We start from the raw sequence: 25,177 nt of genomic DNA, 5'->3' as shown, positions 1-25,177 counted from the left end.
GGCTGCATTTAGCCTGGCAGGATGCGCTACCCCTTTATTAGATCAGATCAGATTTCTTAAGGCGCAGAGACCAAGTTCAACTTTTGCCTGCAACAGCCAGAGTCTGCTTCCTCACTGAAGCTAAGCAGGCCCAAGTCTGGTCAGTATGTCGATGGGAGAACCTTTGTGGTAAACTAGTTTGCTGCTGGAGGTAGTTTTAGTCCAGCCAGCTGGGGGTGCTCGTTCCCTGACATGTACTGTGTGGTTCCAAAACTTCGGATTACAAAAAAATAGCTACTTTTTAATGGAGCCCTAAACTGGACCCTATAAAAAGGAGCATCCCTTGAATCAGGCATTAAACTGCTTTCCTGACCTTCTGTGTTCATGAAATCTCCTTCCTCAATCATGAATTTGACCTAATTTATAGAGGTGGTAGCGCAATCTGCCGGCTGCACTCAGCCTGGCAGATTGCGCTACGACCTCTATAAATTAGGTCAAATATTAGATCAGATCAGCTTTCTTAAGGCAGAGAGACAAAGTTCAACTTTTGCCTGCAACAGCCAGAGTCTGCTTTCTCACTGAAGCTAAGCAGGCCCAAGCCTGGTCAGTATGTGGATGGGAGAACCTTTGTGTAAAACTGGTTTGCTGCTGGAGGTAGTTTTAGTCCAGCCAGCTGGGGGTGCTCGTTCCCTGACATGTACTGTGTGGTTCCAAAACTTCGGATTACAAAAAAAGCTACTTTTAAATGGAGCCCTAAACTGGACCCTGTAAAAAGGAGCATCCCTTGGATCAGGCATTAAACTGCCCTCCTGACCTTCTGTGTTCATGAAATCTCCTTCCTCAATCATGAATTTGACCTAATTTATAGAGGTGGTAGCGCAATCTGCCGGCTGCATTCAGCCTGGCAGGATGCGCTACCCCTTTATTAGATCAGATCAGCTTTCTTAAGGCAGAGAGTTAAAGTTCAACTGTTGCATGCAACAGCCATAGTCTGCTTCCTCACTGAAGCTAAGCAGGCCCAAACCTGGTCAGTATGTGGATGGGAGAACCTTTGTGGAAAACTAGTTTGCTGCTGGAGGTAGTTTTAGTCCAGCCAGCTGGGGGTGCTCGTTCCCTGACATGTACTGTGTGGTTTAAAAACCTCGGATTACAAAAAAAAGCTACTTTTTAATGGAGCCCTAAACTGGACCCTGTAATAAGGAGCGTCCCTTGGATCAGGCATTAAACTGCACTCCTGACCTTCTGTGTTCACGAAATCTCCTTCCTCAATCATGAATTTGACCAAATTTATAGAGGTGGTAGCACAATCTGCCGGCTGCATTCAGCCTGGCAGGATGCGCTACAACTCGATTAGATCATATCAGCTTTCTTAAGGCGCAGAGACCAAGTTTAAAGTTGCATGCAGCAGCCAGAGTCTGGTTGCTCACTGAATTTAAGCAGGCCCAAGCCTGGTCAGTATGTGGATTGGAGAACCTTTGTGGAAAACTAGTTTGCGGCTGGAGGTAGTTTTAGTCCAGCCAGATGGGGGTGCTCGTTCCCTGACATGTACTGTGTGTTTCCAAAACTTCGGATTACAAAAAAATAGCTACTTTTAAATGGAGCCCTAAACTGGACCCTGTAAAAAGGAGCATCCCTTGGATCAGGCATTAAACTGCCCTCCTGACCTTCTGTGTTCATGAAATCTCCTTCCTCAATCATGAATTTGACCTAATTTATAGAGGTGGTAGCGCAATCTGCCGGCTGCATTCAGCCTGGCAGGATGCGCTACCCCTCTATTAGATCAGATCAGCTTTCTTAAGGTAGAGAGACAAAGTTCAACTTTTGCATGCAACAGTCCAGCCAGCTGGGGGTGCTCGTTCCCTGACATGTACTGTGTGGTTCCAAAACTTCGGATTACAAAAAAATAGCTACTTTTTAATGGAGCCATAAAATGGACCCTGTAAAAAGGAGCATCCCTTTGATCAGGCATTAAACTGCCCTCCTGACCTTCTGTGTTCATGAAATGAACGTCGCGTTTATCTGCCCTTAAGCGCGTTTATAGCCGAACATTTTTGCTCGACATCGGCAGAAACAAAGTTTTTAAGTTGAACTCTGTGGACGCTGAAGAACTGAATGATCTGGGTCTGCTCCGGAGGCCTACTCAATCACCAACCCCCACTCCTGCACCTCGCCCACAATGGAGGAGCCTCAAGCGGTGTGAGAGGAAGCAGAAGAGGGGTAAGCGCGGAGGTATCCGAGCTAGGCTAGTGGCTAGCCCACACAAACCCGCTATCCCTTCCATCGTTCTGGCGAACGTACGCTCATTAGACAACAAACTGGACTACATCCGACTACTATGTTCATCTCAAAGGAATGTAAAGGACTGTTGTGTTTTTGTGTTCACGGAAACATGGCTCAGCGACAGTGTCCCGGACCACGCCATTCAGCTCGACCAGCTGACATGCTAACGTGCCGACAGGGTTGTCGTCACGGGGGGTAAGACCCGCGGTGGCGGACTTTGTGTTTATATCAGTGACGCTTGGTGCCGCGATGCTGTTGTAGTCTGCAAATACTGCTCACCAGTGCTGGAATTTATGGTTATTAAGTGCCGGCCGTTCTACCTACCGAGGGAATATACAGCTATACTGCTGTGTGCTGTGTACATCCCTCCCACCTCCAACAACTACAGAAGCGAGGCACTATATGAACTATATCAGCACATCAGTGAGCAGCAAACAGCTCACCCCGATGCTTTTCTGATCGTGGCTGGGGATTTCAATCATGCAGACTTAAAGAGTGTGTTTCCAAAAATACAGCAACACATTGACTTTCCAACACGGGGAAATAACACACTGGACCTTGTTTACACCACCCAGAGAGGAGCTTACAAAGCTTTTCCCCTCCCTCACCTCGGCGCCTCTGATCACATCACTGTTATGCTAATGCCCTCTTACAGACCGCTTGTTAAAGTCACCAAACCGGTTCGTAAGCAGATACAAGTGTGGCCAGAGGGGTCTTCAGAGGTTTTACAAGACTGCTTTAACACCACAGACTGGAATATGTTTAAACAGGCTGCCACTTACAACAACACCACTGACCTCCAGGAGTACACAGAGACTGTTACAGCCTACATTAACAAATGCACTGAGGATGTAACAGTCACCAAAACCATTACTGTCCGTGCCAACCAAAAGCCATGGATGACAGGGGAGGTCTACAGGCTGCTGAAAGCTCGGAACGCTGCCTTCAGAGCTGGAGACGAGGCAAGCCTGAAGACAGCTAGGGCCAACCTTTCCCGTGGCATCAGAAAGGCTAAGAGACAGTACTCCAGAGGAATATCTCGTCGCTTCAATGACAGCAGAGACACACGGAGCCTGTGGCGGGGCATACAGACCATCACAGATTACAAGCCCCCACCACAGACCTGTGACAGCACCATCTCCCTGCTGAACGAGCTGAACACCTTCTTCGCTCGCTTTGAAGTGCAAAACAGCACCACAGCACAGAAGACCCCACCCCCTCCTGGTGACCAGGTGATGACTTTGTCCCCGGACAGTGTGAGGAGATCCCTCAGCAGGATCAACGCTCGCAAAGCTCCGGGTCCTGACAACATTCCTGGTCGTGTACTGAGAGACTGTGCAGTGGAACTCACTGATGTCTTCACAGACATCTTTAACATCTCACTCTCCCAGGCTGTCGTCCCCACCTGTTTCAAAGCAACCACGATCATTCCGGTGCCAAAAAAGTCATCTCCTTCCTGCTTTAATGACTACCGTCCAGTTGCACTTACTCCCATCCTCATGAAGTGCTTTGAACGGCTAGTCATGCAGCACATTAAGTCTGTCCTTCCCCCCTCACTGGACCCCTTCCAGTTTGCATATCGGCCCAACCGCTCGACCGATGATGCCATCTCCACTGCACTCCACTCAGCACTCACTCACCTGAACAAAAAAGACTCATATGTCCGAATGCTGTTCATAGACTTCAGTTCAGCATTTAACACTATAATCCCACAACAGCTCACACAAAAACTGATCCAGCTGGGGCTCAACACCTCACTGTGTAACTGGCTGTTGGATTTCCTCACAGGAAGACCACAAGCAGTACGGGTCGGCAGTAACACATCCAGCACTATCATTCTGAACACGGGGGCACCTCAGGGATGTGTGCTGAGCCCCCTCCTCTTCACTCTGCTGACCCACGACTGCACTCCGTCACACAGCTCCAACCTCTTCATCAAGTTTGCGGATGACACGACTGTGGTGGGTCTCATTAGCAACAGGGATGAGACAAACTACAGAAGCGAGGTGAGCCGCCTGGCCACGTGGTGCGGAGACAACAATCTCTCTCTGAATGTGGAGAAGACGAAAGAGATTGTTGTTGACTTCAGGAGAGCGCACACTCAGCATGCTCCTCTGACCATCAACAGTGCGTCTGTGGAGAGAGTGAGCAGCACCAAGTTCCTGGGTGTGCACATCACTGAGGATCTCTCCTGGACAAACAACACCACTGCACTGGCCAAGAAAGCACAGCAGCGTCTCTACTTCCTCCGCAAACTAAGAAGAGCGAGAGCACCAGCCCCCATCATGTACACATTTTACCGAGGAACCATTGAGAGCATCCTGTCTAGCTGCATCACTGTGTGGTTTGGAGCCTGCAATGCGTCCTGCCAAAAAACTCTCCAACGCATAGTCAGAGCAGCTGAGAGAATCATTGGTGTCCCTCTCCCCTCCCTCCAAGATATCTACAGCACACGTCTCACCAAAAAAGCCCTCTGCATAGCAGCCGATCCCACCCACCCAATGCAAAGCTTCGTCAGCCTGCTGCCATCAGGGAGGAGACTGCGGAGTCTCCAGGCCAGGACCAGCAGACTGAAGGACAGCTTCACCCATCAGGCTGTCAGGAAGCTCAACTCTCTCCCGGCTCTGCCCCCACTCCCCTCACTCCCCTCTTCTGCCCCACAACTTTCTGAACTCTAACACAAACACACACACACACACACACACACACACACACTGACCTGCACCAGTCACTTTGTGCAGCATTGGTCTGCCAACTACCTCACACTATTCATAGACAGTAACAAGACTGCTCTGACACTTTTACACTTTACAAGCTCTGTTGCACTACATTGTTTACATTGCTTACGTGGTTTGCACTCTCTACCATGTGCCCTTACTTGTATATTGTGTTTTTAATTTTATATATTATGTTTATTTGTATTTATTCATATTTTTTTAAATTCTACCTTTGTATTTAATGTTACTGTTTGTATTTAATGTTACTGTTTGTATTTAATGTTACTTGTATGCACCATGGGTCTGAGAGTAACGCAATTTCAATTCTCTGTATGTCCTGTACATGTGGCAGAATTGACAATAAAGTTGACTTTGACTTTGACTTTTGACTTTGAAATCTTCTTCCTCAATCATGAATTTGACCTAATTTATAGAGGTGGTAGCGCAATCTGCCAGGCTGAATGCAAATATTAGATCAGATCAGCTTTCTTAAGGCAGAGAGACAAAGTTCAACTTTTGCCTGCAACAGCCAGAGTCTGCTTCCTCACTGAAGCTAACAGGCCCAAGCCTGGTCAGTATGTGGATGGGAGAACCTTTGTGGAAAACTAGTTTGCTGCTGGAGGTAGTTTTAGTCCAGCCAGCTGGGGGTGCTTGTTCCCTGACATGTACTGTGTGGTTCCAAAACTTCGGATTACAAAAAAATAGCTACTTTTTAATGGAGCCATAAAATGGACCCTGTAAAAAGGAGCATCCCTTGGATCAGGCATTAAACTGCCCTCCTGAACTTCTGTGTTCATGAAATCTCCTTCCTCAATCATGAATTTGACCTAATTTATAGAGGTGATAGCGCAATCTGCCGGCTGCATTCAGCCTGGCAGGATGCGCTACCTTTCTATTAAATCAGATCAGTTTTCTTAAGGCAGAGAGACAAAGTTCAACTTTTGCATGCAACAGCCAGAGTCTGCTTTCTCACTGAAGCTAAGCAGGCCCAAGCCTAGGCAGTATGTGGATGGGAGAACCTTTGTGGAAAACTAGTTTGCTGCTGGAGGTAGTTTTAGTCCAGCCATCAGGGGGTGCTCGTTCCCTGACATGTACTGTGTGGGTACAAAACTTTGGATTACGAAAAATAGCGACTTTTTTAATGGAGTCTTAAACTGGACCCTGTAAAAAGGAGCATCCTTTGGATCAGGCATTAAACTGCCCTCCTGACCTTCTGTGTTCATGAAATCTCCTTCCTCAATCATGAATTTGACCTAATTTATAGAGGTGGTATCACAATCTGCCGGCTGCATTCAGCCTGGCAGGATGCGCTACCACTCGATTAGAACAGATCAGCTTTCTTAAGGCGCAGAGACCAAGTTTAAATGTTGCATGCAGCAGCCAGAGTCTGGTTGCTCACTGAATTTAAGCAGGCCCAAGCCTGGTCAGTATGTGGATTGGAGAACCTTTGTGGAAAACTAGTTTGCGGCTTGAGGTAGTTTTAGTCCAGCCAGCTGGGTGTGCTCGTTCCCTGACATGTACTGTGTGTTTCCAAAACTTCGGATTACAAAAAAATAGCTACTTTTTAATGGAGCCCTAAACTGGACCCTATAAAAAGGAGCATCCCTTGGATCAGGCATTAAACTGCCCTCCTGACCTTCTGTGTTCATGAAATCTCCTTCCTCAGTCATGAATTTGACCTAATTTATAGAGGTGGTAGTGCAATCTGCCGGCTGCATTCAGCCTGGCAGACTGCGCTACCACCTCTATAAACTAGGTCAAATATTAGATCAGATCTGCTTTCTTAAGGCAGAGAGACAAAGTTCAACTGTTGCATGCAACAGCTATAGTCTGCTTCCTCACGGAAGCTAAACAGACCCAAACCTGGTCAGTATGTAGATGGGAGAACCTTTGTGGAAAACTAGTTTGCTGCTGGAGGTAGTTTTAGTCCAGCCAGCTGGGGGTGCTCGTTCCCTGACATGTACTGTGTGGTTCCAAAACTTTGGATTACAAAAAATTGCTACTTTTTAATGGAGCCATAAAATGGACCCTGTAAAAAGGAGCATCCCTTGGATCAGGCATTAAACTGCCCTCCTGACCTTCTGTGTTCATGAAATCTCCTTCCTCAATCATGAATTTGACCTAATTTATAGAGGTGGTAGCGTAATCTGTCAGCTGCATTCAGCCTGGCAGGATGCGCTACCCCTCTAATAGATCAGATCAGCTTTCTTAAGGCAGAGAGACAAAGTTCAACTTTTGCCTGCAACAGCATTCAGCCTGGCAGATTGCGCTACCACCTCTATAAATTAGGTCAAAAATCAGATCAGATCAGCTTTCTTAAGGCAGAGAGACAAAGTTCAACTTTTGCATGTAACAGCCAGAGTCTGCTTCCTCACTGAAGCTAAGCAGGCCCAATCCTGGTCAGTATGTGGATGGGAGAACCTTTGCGGAAAACTGTACCATGGCGTCCAGTCCGAGAGGAGCTGGAGGAACTAGAGAGTACCAGAGGGGACATTGCGATGTCTCTCGAGTCGCAAAGAGGTCCACCTGAGCCTGGCCGAACACTCTCCAAATCTGCTTCACTACTTCTGGGTGAAGCATCCATTCCCTGGGCCTCGGCCCCTGCCTCGACAGGATGTCTGCTCCCACATTTAGACATCCAGGGATGTGCACTGCTCTCAGCGAGAGGAGCTTTCCCTGTGACCACAGGAGGATCTTGTACAAGGGGCGTGAACGCAGACCCCCCTGGTGGTTGATGTAATAAACCACCGCAGTGCTGTCAGTGCGGACCAGCACACGACGGTGTCTCAGGTCTGGGAGGAAGTGCTTGAGGGCCTGAAACACAGCAAGCATCTCTAGGCAGTTTATGTGCCAGAAGAGATGGTGGTTGCTCCACAGACCGCGGGCCAAGCGGCCACTCATGACCGCTCCCCACCCGGTGAGGGATGCCTCTGTCGCTAGCGTGACGCGGCGACAAGGAGCTCCCAGCACTGGGCCCTGAGACAGGAACCAAGGGTTTTTCCACATGTCCAAGGCACGTAGGCAAAATCCCTTGGTTTTGAGCCACCACTGTAGCGGTCTCATGTACAGCAGTCCCAAAGGTATCACGCTGGATGCAGCTGCCATAAGACCTAACAGTACTTGGAACTGTTTTACAGTGAGTGACAGGCCTAGCTTGACCGCATTGACTGCAGTAAGGATCGACTCGATCCGAGCAGGTGACATTCGTGCCTGCATCGTGGTCGATTCCCATACGACACCTAGATAAGTGGTTCTCTGTAATGGAGACAGCACACTTTTCTTGGCGTTGAGTCTCAACCCCAGCTCCTTCATGTGAGCGAGAACAGCACCTCGATGCTGAAACGCTAACTGCTCTGAGCTGACTAAAATCAGCCAGTCATCTATGTAGTTGAGTATGCGGATGCCCTGGAGTCGCAGAGGAGCCAGCGCAGCATCCACACACTTTGTGAAAGTTCGGGGTGAGAGTGCTAGGCCGAAAGGAAGAACTCTGTATTGGTAAGCTTTGCCCCTAAAAGCTAACCTGAGATACTTCCTGTGTTGAGGAAGGATGGAGACGTGAAAATATGCGTCTTTTAGATCTCTCGTGACAAACCAGTCCTCGGACCTAATTTGAGACACGACCTGTCTGACAGTCAACATCTTGAACTTCAGCTTTCTGACTGAGCGGTTCAACTGTCTGAGATCTAGAATGGGCCGCAGCCCCCCATCCTTCTTGGGAACAATGAAGTACCGGCTGTAGAACCCGGACTCACTGTGTTGAGGGGGGACCACCTCGATGGCCCCCTTCCTCAGCAGAGAGTTCACTTCCTGTTCCATTACCAGAGCCTGCTCGGGGCCCACCTCGGTGGGAAACACCCCATTGAAAGGTGGCGGTGGAGCGCCAAACTGGATAGTATAACCTTTCTCTACAGTGCGCAGGACCCACTTAGACACATTCGGCAGTAGTTTCCACGCTGCCAGAAAGTCTACTAAGGGAACCAGCCTCTCGAGGCTGGTCTCTGGTGTTACTAGAGATGTTGATTCAGTGCCCTGTAACAGCTCGCTGGCAGGAACACATGAATCAATTCCTCTGAGGACTCCCGTGGGGGTGGCGAACTCTCTAGCTCTGCTACGTTGCCGGGCGGAACCACTAGAGAACAATGTTCGCGGGAGATTGCCGCGCCCTGTAACACTGGCAGGGTTAGCTGACAGATCTCCTGAGGGCCCCGAGGAGGGGTGGCCACTACGGAATGTAGCGAGCCACAAAACCTCCCCGAGAGGGGCTGCCCTCATTGGCCCTGTACCGCAGTAGTCAGGGCCGTTTAGTCGAGGATCTCTTAGATTGAAGGACTACCCTCAGGTCAGGCCTTGTCTTCGAGGTCCCTGACTTGGAGTGTTGCTGACCCCGCCCTCTAGGCATCGCCAGAGGGGTACGGGTTGCAACACTCCTCTTTTGTGCCTCACGGTATGCGGAGTTCGTACACGGCTGGGGCTGCTCCCGATCAGCCCCAGAGGAATAAACGCGGCGAGGGAGATAGCGCTGGAACGTCGCTGCCTGCCTGCGGGCCTCCGGGTGTCTGCCGACAACAGCATCAACAGAATCACCAAAGAGCAGCGGAGCGTCCAAAAGGAGGACCCTGTCCTTCTCTTTCATTCCGGACAGGGTCAACCACAGAGAGCTAAATCTGCGGTTCTGCACATCTCCGTGATGTTTGCTTCCTCGCCGTCTCTTAAATCCTTTAGCAAGTCAGCCTGGTACGCCTGCAACACAGACATCGTGTGTAGGCAAGCACTAACCTGACCTGCTGCCGTTTACACCTTGCCCACCAAGCCCGAAGTGATTTTAAGAGGCTTAGTAGGCAAGGACGGAGCCTTTAAAGATGATAGCAGACCGGGTGACAGATAGCTGGCAAGCATCTGCTCAACCCGCGGCATCATCTTGTAGCCACGTTCATTCAGCCCCGCCACATTACCGTAGTAATCAGAGGATAAGGTGAATAAACGGGCTGAAAATGGCTTTTCCCACGATCTGGCGATCTCTGCATGCAGATCGGGGAAAAAGGGGAGGCTCCATCTTGGAAGTGCTGACCTGGTCCACAGAAAGCGCTCATCAAGTTTGCTTTTCTGCGGCTCATGCTCTTGCTCTACGGGCCAGCTGATGTTGAGCTTTGCTACCGCATTAGTCAGCACTTCCAAAAGCTCCTCATATTTGTGAGCTGATCGGGGGGGTGGTTGAATACTTTCATCCACGCCCTCCACATCAACCTCCTCGGAGAAAGACAGGAGAAGCGCGGACCCCTCTTCCTGGAGGGAAGGAACCGCAGCGCTGCTTCCTCATCCAGTAGGAGGTCAATTGATTCACTAGGTGAGGAGGGAGATAGGGGATCACCCGTCTCTATTCCCTCTAGTAGATCGAGCTGCGAACCCCTTGAGTGCAGCTGCTGCTCCGCCTCGGCGGAAGCGGGCCCAGACCCGCGAGGAACGCTGGTGAAGGCTCCCTCCTCGAAGACAGCCTTCCGGGAACAGAGCACCCGCAGTGGAAAGCGATCGCACTGTGGGCCGGCAACCTCCTCGAGGGCTGACTGTGCATGCTCCGCACCCAAGCAGACTACACACAGACTCTGTGTATCCCCACCAGCAATGAAACGCTGGCAGGGAGGAACACACCTTCTGTGTGGCTGCTCAACCGCACTAAATATTTTCTTCCCCCTTTTTGGCATAGTTTGCAAAATAAAAGCTCTGCAAACTGGCACAAAAAACAGCAAACTATAGACAGACACAGAGCGCTCTCGCTGAATGACAAAAGCTGACGCCGGCTTCAAACGCACGTGCTTTGTACTTCCCGATCGCTGACGTCACTGCGCCGGTGACGTCACTCCCGTCTTCCGATTGGTTTACAGATGATGACTCAGAGTGCGGCTCGCCAATGGCGTTCCCCAAAGCGTTGATAACGCAGCTCGAAGTTCCCGGAAGGGAACTTACCTTGCTGGGAAAAGAAACCAAAGAAAGGCCTGAAAAGAAAGACCTAAAAGAAAGACAACAGGAAATTAATTGCCTGAACATATTGTTTTTTCCATTTTCACTCTTCTTATTTCTGAAACAACTTACCAATTGTGGTCTGTGCAAATACAACTCCGTATATTTCATATAGTAAGCGCTACAACTGACTATGCCCTCCACTTTACCCCACTTCCTTTCGTCCTGTAAATGCATGAGGAGTTGACAATCATGTAAGGCACCTTTTTTTTGCCAGAAGACAATATACCAGTTCCTCCATTCTCACCTCCCTCGATGGCGGTCCAGCGAGGGGGTACATGGAGGTCCCTCAGGTGGAGAAAGCAACTACGGTGCATTTGTACCTACAAAATGGCACCATCTGGTGGGGCCAACCGAGACTCCCATTCGAGACATGTAAGTTCACCTTGTCTCTTGTGGCGAGGGCTTAAAATGGTTCTGGACAAGCTGTATCTTTCCTGCCCACCATTGCTATACTACAGGTCTACCAAGCCAAGGTGTTGAAAGATCTGCATGAGAAAACTGCCATTTTGCCTAGTTTCAGGAGGGAAGACATCATGTCCTGCTTCAGAATGTACAGTAGATAATGGAATCCATGTTTCCCTCAATGAACTGTAGCTCCTCAGTACCAGCAGCACTCATGCAGCCCCAGACCATGATGCTACCACCACCATGCAAGACACAATTTTTCTTGGTACTCCTTACCAGGGCATCGCCACACATGCTGGACACCATCTGAGCCAAACAAGTTAATATTATAGTCTCATCAGAACACAGGACATGGTTCCAGTAATTCATGCTCTTGCAAACAGTTTGCAGGCTTTCTTGTGAGCAAGCTTCAGATGAGGCTTTCTTCTGGGACGCCGATGCAGACTAACTTGTTGCAGTGTGCAGCATATGGTCTGAGCAAGCTAATCTTCTACTTCTGCAACCTTTAAAGCAATGCTAGCAACACTCATGCATCTGTTTTTTGAAGGCAGGTTCTGCACCTGGCGCACAGAATGAGTGCTCAACTTTGTTGATCGACCCATGCAAGGCCTGTTCCAAATGGAACCCATCTTGGAAAACCTCTGTATGACCCTGACCACTGTAGTCTAAATCAGTTTCAGTGTAACTGAACCTCTAATAGCCTTGACAATCTTTGTGGAGAGCAACAATTCTAATTCTCAAATCCTCAGAGAGTCCTATGCCATGAGATGCTATGTTGAATCCAGTGGTCAGTATGAGAGAATTGTACTCAAAGCACCTAATTTTTACTGCTCTAATGCAAAATATACACAACTCTGTATGGTCCTGCCAACCTCATATGTTGCACACAACAACATAAACATGATAAATAGGACATGTGGCTTTGCATGGTTAAACAACATACTGCTGTGATCACTTAGGATGTACTCACTTTTGTTGCCAGCTATTTTGACAATCATGGCTGTATGTTGAGTTATTTTCAGGGGACAGAAAATCTATACTGCTATACAAGCTGCACACTGACTACTCGAAAATATATCCAAGTTTCATTTCTATAGTATTGTCCCTTGAGAAGATATACTAAAATGTTTGCTGAAATGTGAGGTGTACTCACTTTTATGATGTACAGTATATCTTCCACCAGTTGATTCCTGTTAGGACTGTGTGTTTCCCCTGGACATAACGCTGCTCACCAAGTACTGTGTTTGGATGTTCTCAAGTGTAGCACTTGTAGCACTTCCAAGGCAAGTCCATAGGATGCATTTCCACATATAACTGTGATTACTGTTGTTTTCTCTCACATGAGAAAGTGAACACTACCCAATGTTAGCAACCAGGTTCTCTATGGTGTGGTGGGAAGAGCAAATGGCAAACACAATGGGTGTGGTGTCAGGCCTTGGAGGCTTTTATTTAATAGAAAATTAAAATAAAAACCGGGGATCTGGTGTCCTCATAGTGTGGGGAAGTCGTGAAAGGAAGGACAGTGTCTGAGAAGGAGGGGTCCAGGTAAGTAAGCAGTGGCCGCACACACTCCTTTCTGTGGTCCCAGCATGAGGGGAGGTAACTTCTTCATAGCGTCTCTTTTTCCCCAATGCTTTCTCACGACCAATTCATACATATTTTAGGTGGCTAATTCATACAAATTTGTATGACCTCATACGATTTTGTACGATTTGGCTAGACCCCAGTGATGGGTAGGTTAAGGGGTTTAGGTCACACCCAGTCCTGTCAGGAACCTGGGGTGCTTTTCAATATCCCTCCTCGTTTCCTCGCTCCTCCATCCTCCATCCTATGACCCAGAAACCGATCGAGCTCAGCCATTTTGTAGGACATCTCAATTCTTTAATTGGACCATGAGGAGGCAAGGATCGAGGAGTGAGGAGGCTTCCTGAGGAGTCTTGAGCGAAGATACGCGGGTTTATCCTATGCGGAAGTGTTTTATCGACTAAACATGACGCACTCCTCCCCCTTCAGATATGTCATAATAATTTACATTTATATTTTACCTTTGCAGTGTAAATAATGTCATATGTTTAAACAGGGCATCTTGCTTTGTTAATAATTATTATGAATGCCTTAAATAACGAACTTTAACAACATAAGGGCAGATCCCTTTAGCGCAGCTGATGACGCTTTGAAGTGACGCTTGAGTGGTCAAGAATATTCCAGTGTTCCTCCTTTGATTCCTCCATCCTCATTTCCTTTCCTTAAATCCTTCCTTCGTATCCTAGGGGGGTGGAGCTAAGACGCGAGGAAAGGAAGCAAGGAAAGGAAACAAGGATGCAAAAATAAGAAATGAAAAGCACCCCTGGTGAAAGGTGGTAATTAAAGGGGTGTCAATGATAATTAGGGAGAAGCAGCTGTTCTGTCACACCCTCAACACCCAACATCGTGAAGAGAATGGCAGTGTCCAAGAAAGAAGGGTCCTGGTAAGGGGTGGAGTCTGGCAGCTGCATGTGTTTCTCTCTGTGTTCCGGGCCGCAAGGGGTGGCAAAGTTTTTAAGAAACTGGCAAAAACTTTTTACAGTGTAGTATGGGAACTTTGACACAATGTCTCTGTTCCTACCATCAGGGAATGAGAGTTACCATACGTAACCAAGTTGTTTTAGCATCTCCATGTGGTCATGTTAGGCATTGCAACTTGACTTGTCTAAAAGTTCTTTGCTGTTTGGTGTTCATTCTTTGTTTTTTGAAAGATATCAAAATGTATCTTGAAAAAAGCTTGCAAGAAGATTTTTGTGAGAATAGCAAGTCATCTGGTTTACTTTGCTGTAAAGCAAATGATGACAAAATGAATGTGTTATTTTGAATGTGTTGATTAATCCAATAATCCCACAAAAAATGCTATTTCACCCTTCTATATACAGTACAATGTCAATTTGAGTACCCTTAGTAATGTCAAAGGCACATGCTTCTCCTAAAAAAATTCACTAGCCAGCAGGGGAAAAACTGCAAGGGATAAATAACCTTTCTCTCACTCTATATATTTATAAGACGTTTCGTTTGTCCCTGTAAGGCTGATGCCATTTGGCTGAACTGGAGGAGGGCCATAGCTTGAGAGCACAAAGAAATCTTACGGGAATCAACGTCGGAACTCTGTCTCATGAACCTAACTTCCTCACTTCAAGAGCACACCCCACTGAGAGAGATAGAAAGATCACACCTGATTCCCCATATCCACTTCCTCTACCCTCTCTCCCCTTCCTTTCCTTCTGAACCAAGGACAATACAGAAAGTACCAAGAATCATTTAATTCAAACAGTGTTTACAAGAATGTAACAATTCATGTTTGGTGTCATTTGAAAGGTCTCAGTGTGTCTGGTAAAGGGGTCTCATTCTCTTAACAATGGGACAAACAACCTTAAACACTACTCTCAAGTCTTTCACACAAACTACCCCTGTATGTAAATGAGATTACCATTCCCACAGAAAATCAAAGATAAATTCTCACCTCATGCTCACGACATGTGTTAAAGTGAAACAATAGAACCACACCATTTGGTAGGTTATCTGGATATTTAAGGGAAGGTGATAAAGAGTTCAGGGAATCTGTAGACAGATCTCCCACACAAACTGCTGTGTGTAGTTCTCACTATCAGGTAATACTTCTGAATCTTCTCATTTTGTATTATTGAATGCTTGTATAATAGATCAATGTTTTTATATTGTTTTGAATTGAATCTTGAAATTGATATTCCGATTACCTGATTAATAAATTGTTATGTTTGAATTTATCTTGATTGCTCTGAAATTATTAACTCTAGTAGATTACGTTGTATCCTTGTTACCGCATTTCTGCATTGGGTTAGTAACAGACTAAAATCCGGTTGTGATGGAGCATAGGGCACATCAACTGTATATTTAGAGATCTGGCTAACACTTGGTATTAGTTCAAGTGTACTTAGACTGTAAGGGCTAAAAGGGAATTTCCGTTTAGGTCAACTGTAAGTTGTTCGACCAACCTAAATAGGGTAAAGCCTAACCTCTGTTTATTGTAATGTTATCTTAGTTAAGTGTACATGGGAAACCATGGCATGACCAAACCAAAGCTATTATTAGAGAAGCAATGTTGGTCGGCTTACATCTATAGTAGTGGTTATGACCTCTGGCTAAAGATAATATTGCTTTATTCAAGTGTGTACAGATCTATGGGGACTGAAAAAGATATTTTTAGAATGAGCAAGCATAGGAGCGGCCTGTCAGGGTTCTGTCACTTCGGTCTAGTTTTCTTGTGGTTTTGTGAAAGAGCCCTGACACTCCCGTCATGTCTTGTTTTCATGTCTGCGTGCCTTGTTTCTTGTTGGAGTGTGGTGTTCAGATCCCGGCACTCATGTCTAGTTGAGTTTTGGTATCGTGCCGGGGTTCGGACACTCACACTCCATGTTCCGTCCTGCTGTGGGAGAGTGCGGTCTTGAGTTTTCTCGGGTCGTATGCTCTCCTGTCATGTGGATTTGTCTTTTGTATTTTCTTGTCTTGTGGTGTTGCACGCGGCTTGTTTTCTGCTGCGTGCTTTCATGTCATGTTTTGTGTGAACACGCAGCTTATGAGTTTTCTCATTAGCTGTGTGTTCATGTCTTGTTTTGTTCAAGCACATGGCTTGTGATTTTGTATTGCTGGCCATGTGCTTGTGTTTTTGTTTTGTGTGAGCACATGGTTTTTGTCTTGATTGGTTTCTTGTGCCATGTGCTCTCATGTCTATTGTCTTGACCCCACCCATCTTGTTTCCTGATTATTGGTTAATTTGCCCCACCTGTGTTTCCCTCATTTCCTGCCTCATTTGCTCCCTACTTATTCTCCTTGTGTTTGCAGTCCTGGGCCAGTTTGTCATCATTCGTGTCCTGTCCTGCCGTGTCAAGCCCTACCTCATCCTGCCCGGCTGTGTTGCCAGCCAGCTAGTTTTTTCCCCCTTGGGGTAGTTTTGGTTGTTTTGTTTATTTTATTTTCCAATAAAGCCCATACTCTGCATCGTTGAGTCCTCACCTCTCATCTTTACCTGAACCCTGACATGGCCATCTAAAGTATTGGTCAATTACCTCTGTCTAATAACCAAGACTGATGAGTATGTGATCGTGGAATACATAAACGGCCGATGTGATATTCCTGAGTGACATGAGAATCCGAATGAACCAGTAAAGTAACTAGAGAGTTAAATCAAGAATCTTCAAACACCTATACAAACTTACTAAATTCTTAAATACCATTAAAACCTTTTCATTTTTGGAGTCAGATGAATTAGAGGTAATGCATATAGGAAAATGTATTTATTTTAACATTTGTTGTGCTGCATAAAAGGAAAGACAGAAACACGTGAGAATCCTTCTGCCGCGTCATTGGCTACCGTCGTTGGACCAGTGGGCGGACCTTACATCCCCAAAAAAAGTGTTGACAATAGCAGTAAAAATAGACATAAAAGTATAGTATGAAGCACTGAACTCCTTTTTGACACAAATGGACCCTCATAAAGTACCTTTTGGCATTAAATGCAATTCTAATTACAGGTAAATTGAAACAGGTAATAAATCAGTGGTTTTTAAACTGTGGGTCAACACAAATTGTGAGAATGGTAATGCATATTCCCTTGTCAAAAATATGACCTCAAATTCCTTGGTGGGCATAACTGTTTTTTTGTCATGTTCATGATATGACGCACCACACATGTTTCTTAGATCACAAATCCCATGCTGTTTTTAATGCCACTCTGTACATAAAAGTGCAACTTTGTGTAGTCCAGTTCAAACCAATGGTTCATAGTGCTTCCACTTTATGAATGTGAGTGTTCAAGATTACAACTCTAGGCAAAGCAATGGTCATTTTTGAGTGGTGTTAATTCTCATTGTATTTTAAAAGCATGTATGCGATATTTTTAAGTTGAAGAAAAGATGTCAGTGCTAATCAGTTACTTGTATAAAGTTATTGGTTTTATTTGCTTTATTTTGAAAAGTGTTTTGCATATGGACAAATGTAAACTTAAATGATGGATATGATAAATTTTACAACCTACACTCTGATGGAACCACACAATGCTAAATCGTACAGGTATATTTATTTCACAAGCTTTTTGTTCCTCTATGTTATGATACTGTTTGTGAACATTTGGCTCTCTGTAGTCATTGTCTTGGAGAAAGCCCTTCATGAACCAATGTACATTTTTTTGTGTAATCTGTGTGTAAATGATATTTATGGAACAGCAGCATTTTATCCAAAATTCTTGCATGATTTAATATTGAATTCATATGTAATTCCATCTTACTTGTGTGTGTTCCAGGCCTTTGTTGTGTATAGTTATGTTATGTGTGAATATTCTACATTAGCAGTGATGGCATATGACAGACATGTGGCCATATGTCGACCTTTAGACTATCACTCAAAGATGAACAGATTTTCATGTAGCATATTACTTGGCTTATGTTGGATTGTACCATTTATTACTATGTTCATTGCAGTTTTCTTGTCAAACAGGTTGGTACCATGCAGAAATCAAATTGAAAAATTGTATTGTGACAACTGGTCAATAGTAAAACTCTCTTGTGGATCAACTGTCATAAATAATATTTATGGATTTATTTTTATTTTGTTGTATATTGGCCTTGTGATTGCAATTATGGTGTCCTATTTTAAACTTATTACTGCATGTCAAGCATCATTGGAGTGCAGAAGGAAATTTTGGCAGACATGTGTGCCTCATTTACTTTCATTGATAAATCTAACTGTTGCTATTCTTTTTGATACCATCTACAACAGATATGGATCGAGTGATTTCCCTGCAAACCTGCGTAATTTTTTGGCGTTAGAGATGATTATAGTGCCACCTCTTTTTAATCCTGTCATCTATGGCTTAAAACTAACAGAAGTTCGCAAAAGAATCCTAAAATTATGCATGAATTGTACTGAAAATGACAAAGTATGAAGTATGTTTTGTATATGCTGTAGTGTATTCTGTCAGGAAAAAAGAGAACTGTTGTCTGTGCTTTATAAAGACAGAAGTCAAAGAAAACATAAGTCAAGGGAAAGGTTATGGCTGTATCTTCTTATAATGCTGCAAACCCATATAATGCTTTGTTAAAGGTAAAATAATGTACACCGAATTTTTACAGTCACAAAATACACCTTGAAAAAATGAGCAGGACTTGTATCAGCCTGAAGGGGTTTATTTTGTAATAACGACTGACTGTATATTTTCCCACTTTTACACAAGTACAACAAATAAATTCATGCATATGAAAAACTTTGTATTTACATTTTTTTTTTTTTTTACAAATGTTTTTGCTTATAGTCAAAATTAAAAAGTCAATACAGCATGGAATCAAAAAGATGAACACTGCAACAAAATAATTTATTATTAATTTATTATTTATTAATGTAGTATGAATCAGTAATCCAAGTTAACTTTTCTATGGACTAGTCAGCTGACAGTTTTTTTTTAAATTTCATGGACATGACCATCCTCAATCATTTCTCTGGCAAAGAAGTGGTAATGTTAATGTGGTGTTATATTTTCAAGTTGCATAAAAGACAACAGGTTTTAAAGGTTATTTGAAAAGCATTTCTTGCTTTCAGTTGTCACATTGTTTGCAGTTTTGAATAATTACACCATCGTCTTTTGCATATGGACAAATGTAAATGAATAGAAAAAGAAAAATGGATAATAGGACTTATTTTAAAACCTACACCCTTACAGAACCTAAAGACTCGAAATCATATAGACATATATGACATATATTTCACATGCTTTTTTCCTCTATGTTATGATACTGTTTGTAAACATTTTAGAACAGCAGGATTTTATCCTAAATTCCTACATGATTTAATTTGGGATTCATATGTGATTCATTCTTATATGTGTGCTTTTTAAGCCTTTGTAATCTACAATTCAGTTATGTGTGAATATTGTGTAGCAGTGATGGCGTACTGTATGACAGACTTGTGGCCATATGTCAACCTATAGACTATCACTCAAAGATAAATACATTTTCGTGTGGCATGTTACTTGGCTTATGTTGGACTGTACTGTTTACTGCTGTGTTCTTTGCCATCTTCTTGTTGAATAGGATATGTAAATATCATATTGATAAATTGTACTGTGACAACTTGTCAATGATAAAGCTCTAATGTTGATCAACTTCCATCAATGACATTTATGGATTTTTTTTTATTTCTTTAAATATTTGCCTTGTGATTGTGATTGTGTCCTATATAAAACTTATTATTGCATGTAAAGCATCATTAGACTGCAGAAGAAAGCCTCACGTATTTTTATTGATCAGTTTCACTGTTACGGAACTTTTTGATACCATGCATAACAGATATGGATCAAGTACTTTCTCTGTGAATCTGCGTAATATTTTGGCTTTAGAGATGATTATTGTTCCACACCTTTTCAATCCAGTAATCTACAGCTTAAAACTCAAAAAGATTCGCAAAAGAGTCTTTAGAGGATGTATAAAAAAAACATGATGAAGAATTAAGTATCTTCTGCGCTGTTGTGAATATGTGTGTTCCATTGTAATAAGTTCTTTTATGTAAGATTATACAGCAAAATATTCACAGTCAGTCACTAAGCAAATATGCAAGCTGTTTAGTTAGTTTATTGGCTCAGAGAAATGTTATTTCACTATTCTGTATACATGTAAATGGATGTGCTGACAATAAATCTTGACTAAAAACACATGAAGGTAAATGAACGACACTTGTCATTTCACTGTGTGTCAAACCCACATTATCCAGGCCCTCTGTAAATTTCCAGAGATATTTTGCGTGACCTAAAATGTATCACTGGCCAGCATGCATGGTGAAAAAATGCATGGGATAAACAATCTTTCTCTATCCTCTGTCATGAATAAATATCAGTTTATAAATCATGCAGAATGAGTTTTTTGAGAATGTAAAAATGTAGAAATTTTTCTGTGAGGGGTAGGGAATAAAGAATAGAATGCAGTGTGGATAGTATTAAACCTATTACTGTAACAATCGGACTCGATGACAACGTGGATAGATCCAATTGCAAGCTTTATTTTACAGATCGTGGTCAAACAGGCAGGATCCAATACCAGCAAACAGGAATGTCCAGGGCAAGACAAGAGTAATCCGGAAATACAGGCGTGAGTCAAAATCCAAGTGAGCAGTCCAAAGTAGCAAAATAAACAAGACAATGAAACCAGGCAAAACTATGACTAAGGCTAAGACTAAGACTAAGACTAAGACTATGACTATGACTAGAAAACAGGGAAATGAAATAAGGAAAACGCTTGGTAGAGTCCGCAAGAGCAAAACAATACTTGGTCTGTTTGGCATGGCCCTGCTTAAATGGCTGCCTGACAGGAAATAACCAGAGAAGCAGCAGAGGCAGCAGCAACTGTCTGACTGGGTGAGGGCTTCCTCTGCTGGGCTGGCGTTACAATTACATTACTACATCACAGCATAAAATTGAGCTGAAAACATGACAGTGAATACGACAGCAATATAGCAAAATAAAACCAATAACAGTAGGCATAGGCAATTGCATAGGACACTTTTTTTTGGGACAAACAGAACACTATAATTTTTGGAAATGGCCTTCCATAAATGACAGGCGATGACATGAAGAAAACATATACAACATACATCAACATACATTCATTTACCTAAACAAATATGCAAGGACTGTAGACAAGGACATATATTGTCACAGTTCTGTCAGTTTATGTCTTTGGTTTATCCCATTTGTCTTCCCCCCGTTGATCTGTGTCATTTGGTTTAGCTCTCATCATCATTATTTCTAGCACCTGTCCTTGTATCATTAGTCATCTGTGTCACCTGTGTCTATTGATTAGTGTGTCTTTAAAAGTCTATCTGTTTCATGAGTTCACTGTCAGTCTTTGTTAATGTTATATGTAACTCGTGTGAGGACTATCATCTGTGTTCCTGCCTGTTCCTGCCTTGTTCATCTTTGAGAATTATATTAAATAGTGTTTATTGTGTATATCGTCTCGTCTCATCCTGCACGTCAACCTATGACAGAAAGACCGACCAATACAGTTTACCCGGCACTTTTCCCCTGCGTTTATTTTTTCCGTTTTTTCTCAGTGTTTGTTTTTTCAGTTTAGTAATGAACCCTACTGTTCTCCTGATCCTCCTGAGGCAGGGGGAACGCTCTCTTGAGGACCACACACGTGAGTTTCTCTTCCTGGCTAACCAGTCACACTTCCCGGATAGCAGCCTATGCGTCCACTACAAGTTAGGACTGAATTCCACCACCAAGGCGCTGCTATCCGGGGAGGGTCCTCAAGAGAGCCTGCCGGATTTCATCGAGTGGGTGCTGGCGTCCTGCCAATCATCCTGGACTGTCGACATCGTCAAGGAGGACGTCAGCCCCACTCCAGACCCAGAACCCAGCCAAACATCACCCCGACATGCGGAGTTGCAGCCCGAGCCCACCGCAGATGGAGAGCCAGAGCCGAGAGCGACAGAGCCTGACCCATCTGACCAGGTGCGAGAGCCGACTGCAACATCTGCGACGGTGGATTGCTACGTGGAGCGAGAGAGGGCGATAGAGAGCCCTGCCCACTGCACCACCACTGAGGGTGAGCTTGGACATCATTCTGGGGATTTGATAGACTTTTACTCGGATCTCGCCGAAGATAACTCTTGTGATTTAATAGACTTCAATACAAAAATATCCGTCTGTCCTGTCTGCCCGGAATTCCCACCCACCCACCCTCTGTCATCCGATGCCATGTTTGTCTGGCCGCCGCTGTCCCCTGTCAGCCCCTCTGCTCACCCTCAGCCCACCACCTGTGCAGTGGGTTCGCCGCGGGGCTGCCAGCTTCCATCGGCGTCTCGGCTGGAGGATCCCTCAGCTCCGCCTCCAGCCTCCGAGTCCAGGACTCCGCCTCGGCCCTTCGACCCCGCGGTTCCACCTCGGCTCTCGACGCCCTCCTCTCCACCGTCGCCCGTCGATCCACCAGCTCCACCGGGCTCCATCGTCTTTTTGGCTCCGCCCTGGTCAGTCGTCACCCCATCGTCACCTCAGGACTCTGCTCCTCCAGCTGTGCCTCGTCGTGCCGTCCCACCGGCTCCTTGGGACTCCTCCTTCCTGCGGGCACAGCCTCCATCCTCTGTCGCTCCGGCTCCGCCGCGGATCTCCGGGACTCCGCCTCCGCCTCGGGCGCCAGAGCCTGTTCCACCTTGGCCCTCCGGATCCTCGGCGACACCCCGGATCATTGGCTCTCCGTCTTCGCCTCGGGCTCCTTCTCCATCTGCTCCGCCTCTGTCGGTCGGCCCCATGGAGTCGGCACGCCTTCGTCCACCATGGTTCCTCCCTCCGTCGGCTCCACAGTGGCCCGTCATCATGGCTGCGGTCTGGGTCGGTTCCTCCTGCCCCGGATTCCTCCTGTTTCTTCCCTGGCTCCTCCCTCCGTCGTCGCCCCCTTGGACTGTCTTGTCTGCCCCTTGGACTTTTGTTTTGGCCCCCCTTCGTGGGTTGCGTCCTCCACCGAAGCCGCCCCCATTATGGACTCTCATTTTCTGTTTTTTCGCCTCTCTTTTTTTGTCTTTCTTTTCTACGGCGCGAGGACGCGCCTATTCGGAGGGGGGCGTAATGTCACAGTTCTGTCAGTTTATGTCTTTGGTTTATCCCATTTGTCTTCCCCCCGTTGATCTGTGTCATTTGGTTTAGCCCTCATCATCATTATTTCTAGCACCTGTCCTTGTATCATTAGTCATCTGTGTCACCTGTGTCTATTGATTAGTGTGACTTTAAAAGTCTATCTGTTTCATGAGTTCACTGTCGGTCTTTGTTAATGTTATATGTAACTCGTGTGAGGACTATCATCTGTGTTCCTGCCTGTTCCTGCCTTGTTCATCTTTGAGAATTATATTAAATAGTGTTTATTGTGTATATCGTCTCATCCTGCACGTCAACCTATGACATATATATTGCACAAATACAGTTTATACAGTATATCATTATCCAAAATTGCTGCATTTACAGATCAATACAGGTTTATTATAGGTTACACATTAAATATAGGTTAGAGGTATAATGCACATTGCTAGTCTTACAGTGAACAATTAATCCATGCAAGATAATCCATTGAATTTTTTTTTTTTGATAATCTTTAATCAAAATCTGAACATTTCCACTGTGGAATGGCATTTTAGTAAAACATTTTTATAAGCAGTGTTGGGGAAAGTTACTTTTAAAAGTAATGCAATGCAAGTAATTACTTTTAGCGTTACTTTTTTAAATCTGGGCAGGACTTGCTTGGTGACTTGTTTGTTTTTAATATAAAAAATTCAATTTTTAGCAAATGTAAAAGCCCTTTCACACCAAAAAGTGAAATAAATAAGCATAAGGCTGAAGGCAAAAAGTACATTCACGTTAAAGTCCCTTTAAGGCAAGTCATTTCACTCTGCGACCATCTTTGAAATGCCTCTTAGGCATGCAAATGCAGCTCCGATCTCGATGAATGGGGAAACATCAAGTTCTCCAAAACTGTTCTCCAAGCCTACGATTAAATTTCCTATTTCAAATCACCAATGAAATCTGACAAGAACTGCCTCATAAATATTGTTCCTTGTGCTCCAATAGCGTTAAAAAAGCTTATTTTTCAGGCTAGATCAGCCAGTGCACATGCGCAGCACTGAGCACACGTCTCAGAGCGCTGATCGTTTCAATAATGATAGCTGCAGTGATGCACTGACACTACTAATCAATGATTGGCTCTTTCATTAAGTAGGCAGGGTTTTGCGGCCATAATGAGTGTTGCATAGGGAAAACTATTCAAAACTATATGAGTATTTAAGACTTACTGCTGCTGCACAAATATCATAAAATAGCCCATAGCAGATCTATACAGGTGGAGCTGGGGAAGGTAGAGGGTTTCAAAGTAATGCTAAAAGTGTGCTGCAAAATGCCCAAGTGAATACTACCAGCCATTTAAATATCTGCAAGCTCATTGGTTAAGTATGCAATATGAACCAATCAGCTTGTTCCAAGTTGTATAAGTTGATAACATCAGTTACTTTAACAACCCGTCAGTCTGTCATAGAGTTTCATGGCAGAACTAGGTATTAAATCTAAAGTAAGTTTTGCTTATTAGTATGGTTGAATTGTATCAACAAAGGTCAGCAGCAAAGATCCCTGATGAAAAAAACACCATATGCTGATTAGGTAGGTTGTGGTGCTGGGATGCTGGTTTTAGCTGGTTTATGCTGGTCCTTTGCTGGTTTATGCTGGCCTTTTGCTGGTTAATGCTGGTCCTTAGCTGGTTTATGCTGGTTATGTTGCTGGTCAAGGACCATCATAAACCAGCTAAGCATCATCATAAACAAGCTAAGGACCAGTTATTACCAGCAAAGGACCAGTTTAAACCAGCATACCAGCATCAAAACCTACCTAACCATCATATGCTGTTTTTTCAACAGGGACATTGGTTAATAAAATGGGATTAAATACGCTGAAAAAGTAACTCAGGTATTTTCTTGCAAAGTGAAAAAGTAATGCATTACTTTACTAGTTACTTGAAAAAAGTAATCTGATTACATAACTCATGCTACTTGTAATGTGTTACCCCAACACTGTTCATAAGGAAGAATGACCACACTGTGGGGCACAGAAATGGCTTTCTTTGACCACTTAAAAAAAAAATAGTTTCAGTAACATGCTTGGGTTTTTGATTGGGTTGACCATGGCAGTCACAATTTTTATTCCAGTGAGCCTTAGCATTTAGGGTAAAGCTGATTTCTGTGTAGGCCCTTTA

General features: G+C 44.5%; 1 protein-coding gene and 1 pseudogene across 1 annotated transcript; both read left to right on the top strand.

Annotated features, from left to right (window-relative positions):
- The first annotated feature begins 17,409 nt into the window (after positions 1–17,409).
- On the top strand, positions 17,410–18,345 carry LOC141292025 (olfactory receptor 52K1-like). The gene has a single exon (XM_073823998.1). The coding sequence runs from the start codon at positions 17,410–17,412 to the stop codon at positions 18,343–18,345; it is 936 nt and encodes a 311-aa protein (XP_073680099.1).
- Positions 18,346–19,076: 731 nt separating this feature from the next.
- Positions 19,077–19,892, top strand: LOC141292024 (olfactory receptor 52E8-like; annotated as a pseudogene).
- Positions 19,893–25,177: the final 5,285 nt, after the last annotated feature.

The sequence above is a fragment of the Garra rufa genome, chromosome 19, assembly GCF_049309525.1.
Source record: "Garra rufa chromosome 19, GarRuf1.0, whole genome shotgun sequence".
Classification (NCBI taxonomy): Eukaryota; Metazoa; Chordata; class Actinopteri; order Cypriniformes; family Cyprinidae; genus Garra; species Garra rufa.
The sequence above is the reverse complement of the archived record's forward strand: the minus strand, read 5'-3'. Positions and strand labels throughout refer to the sequence as shown.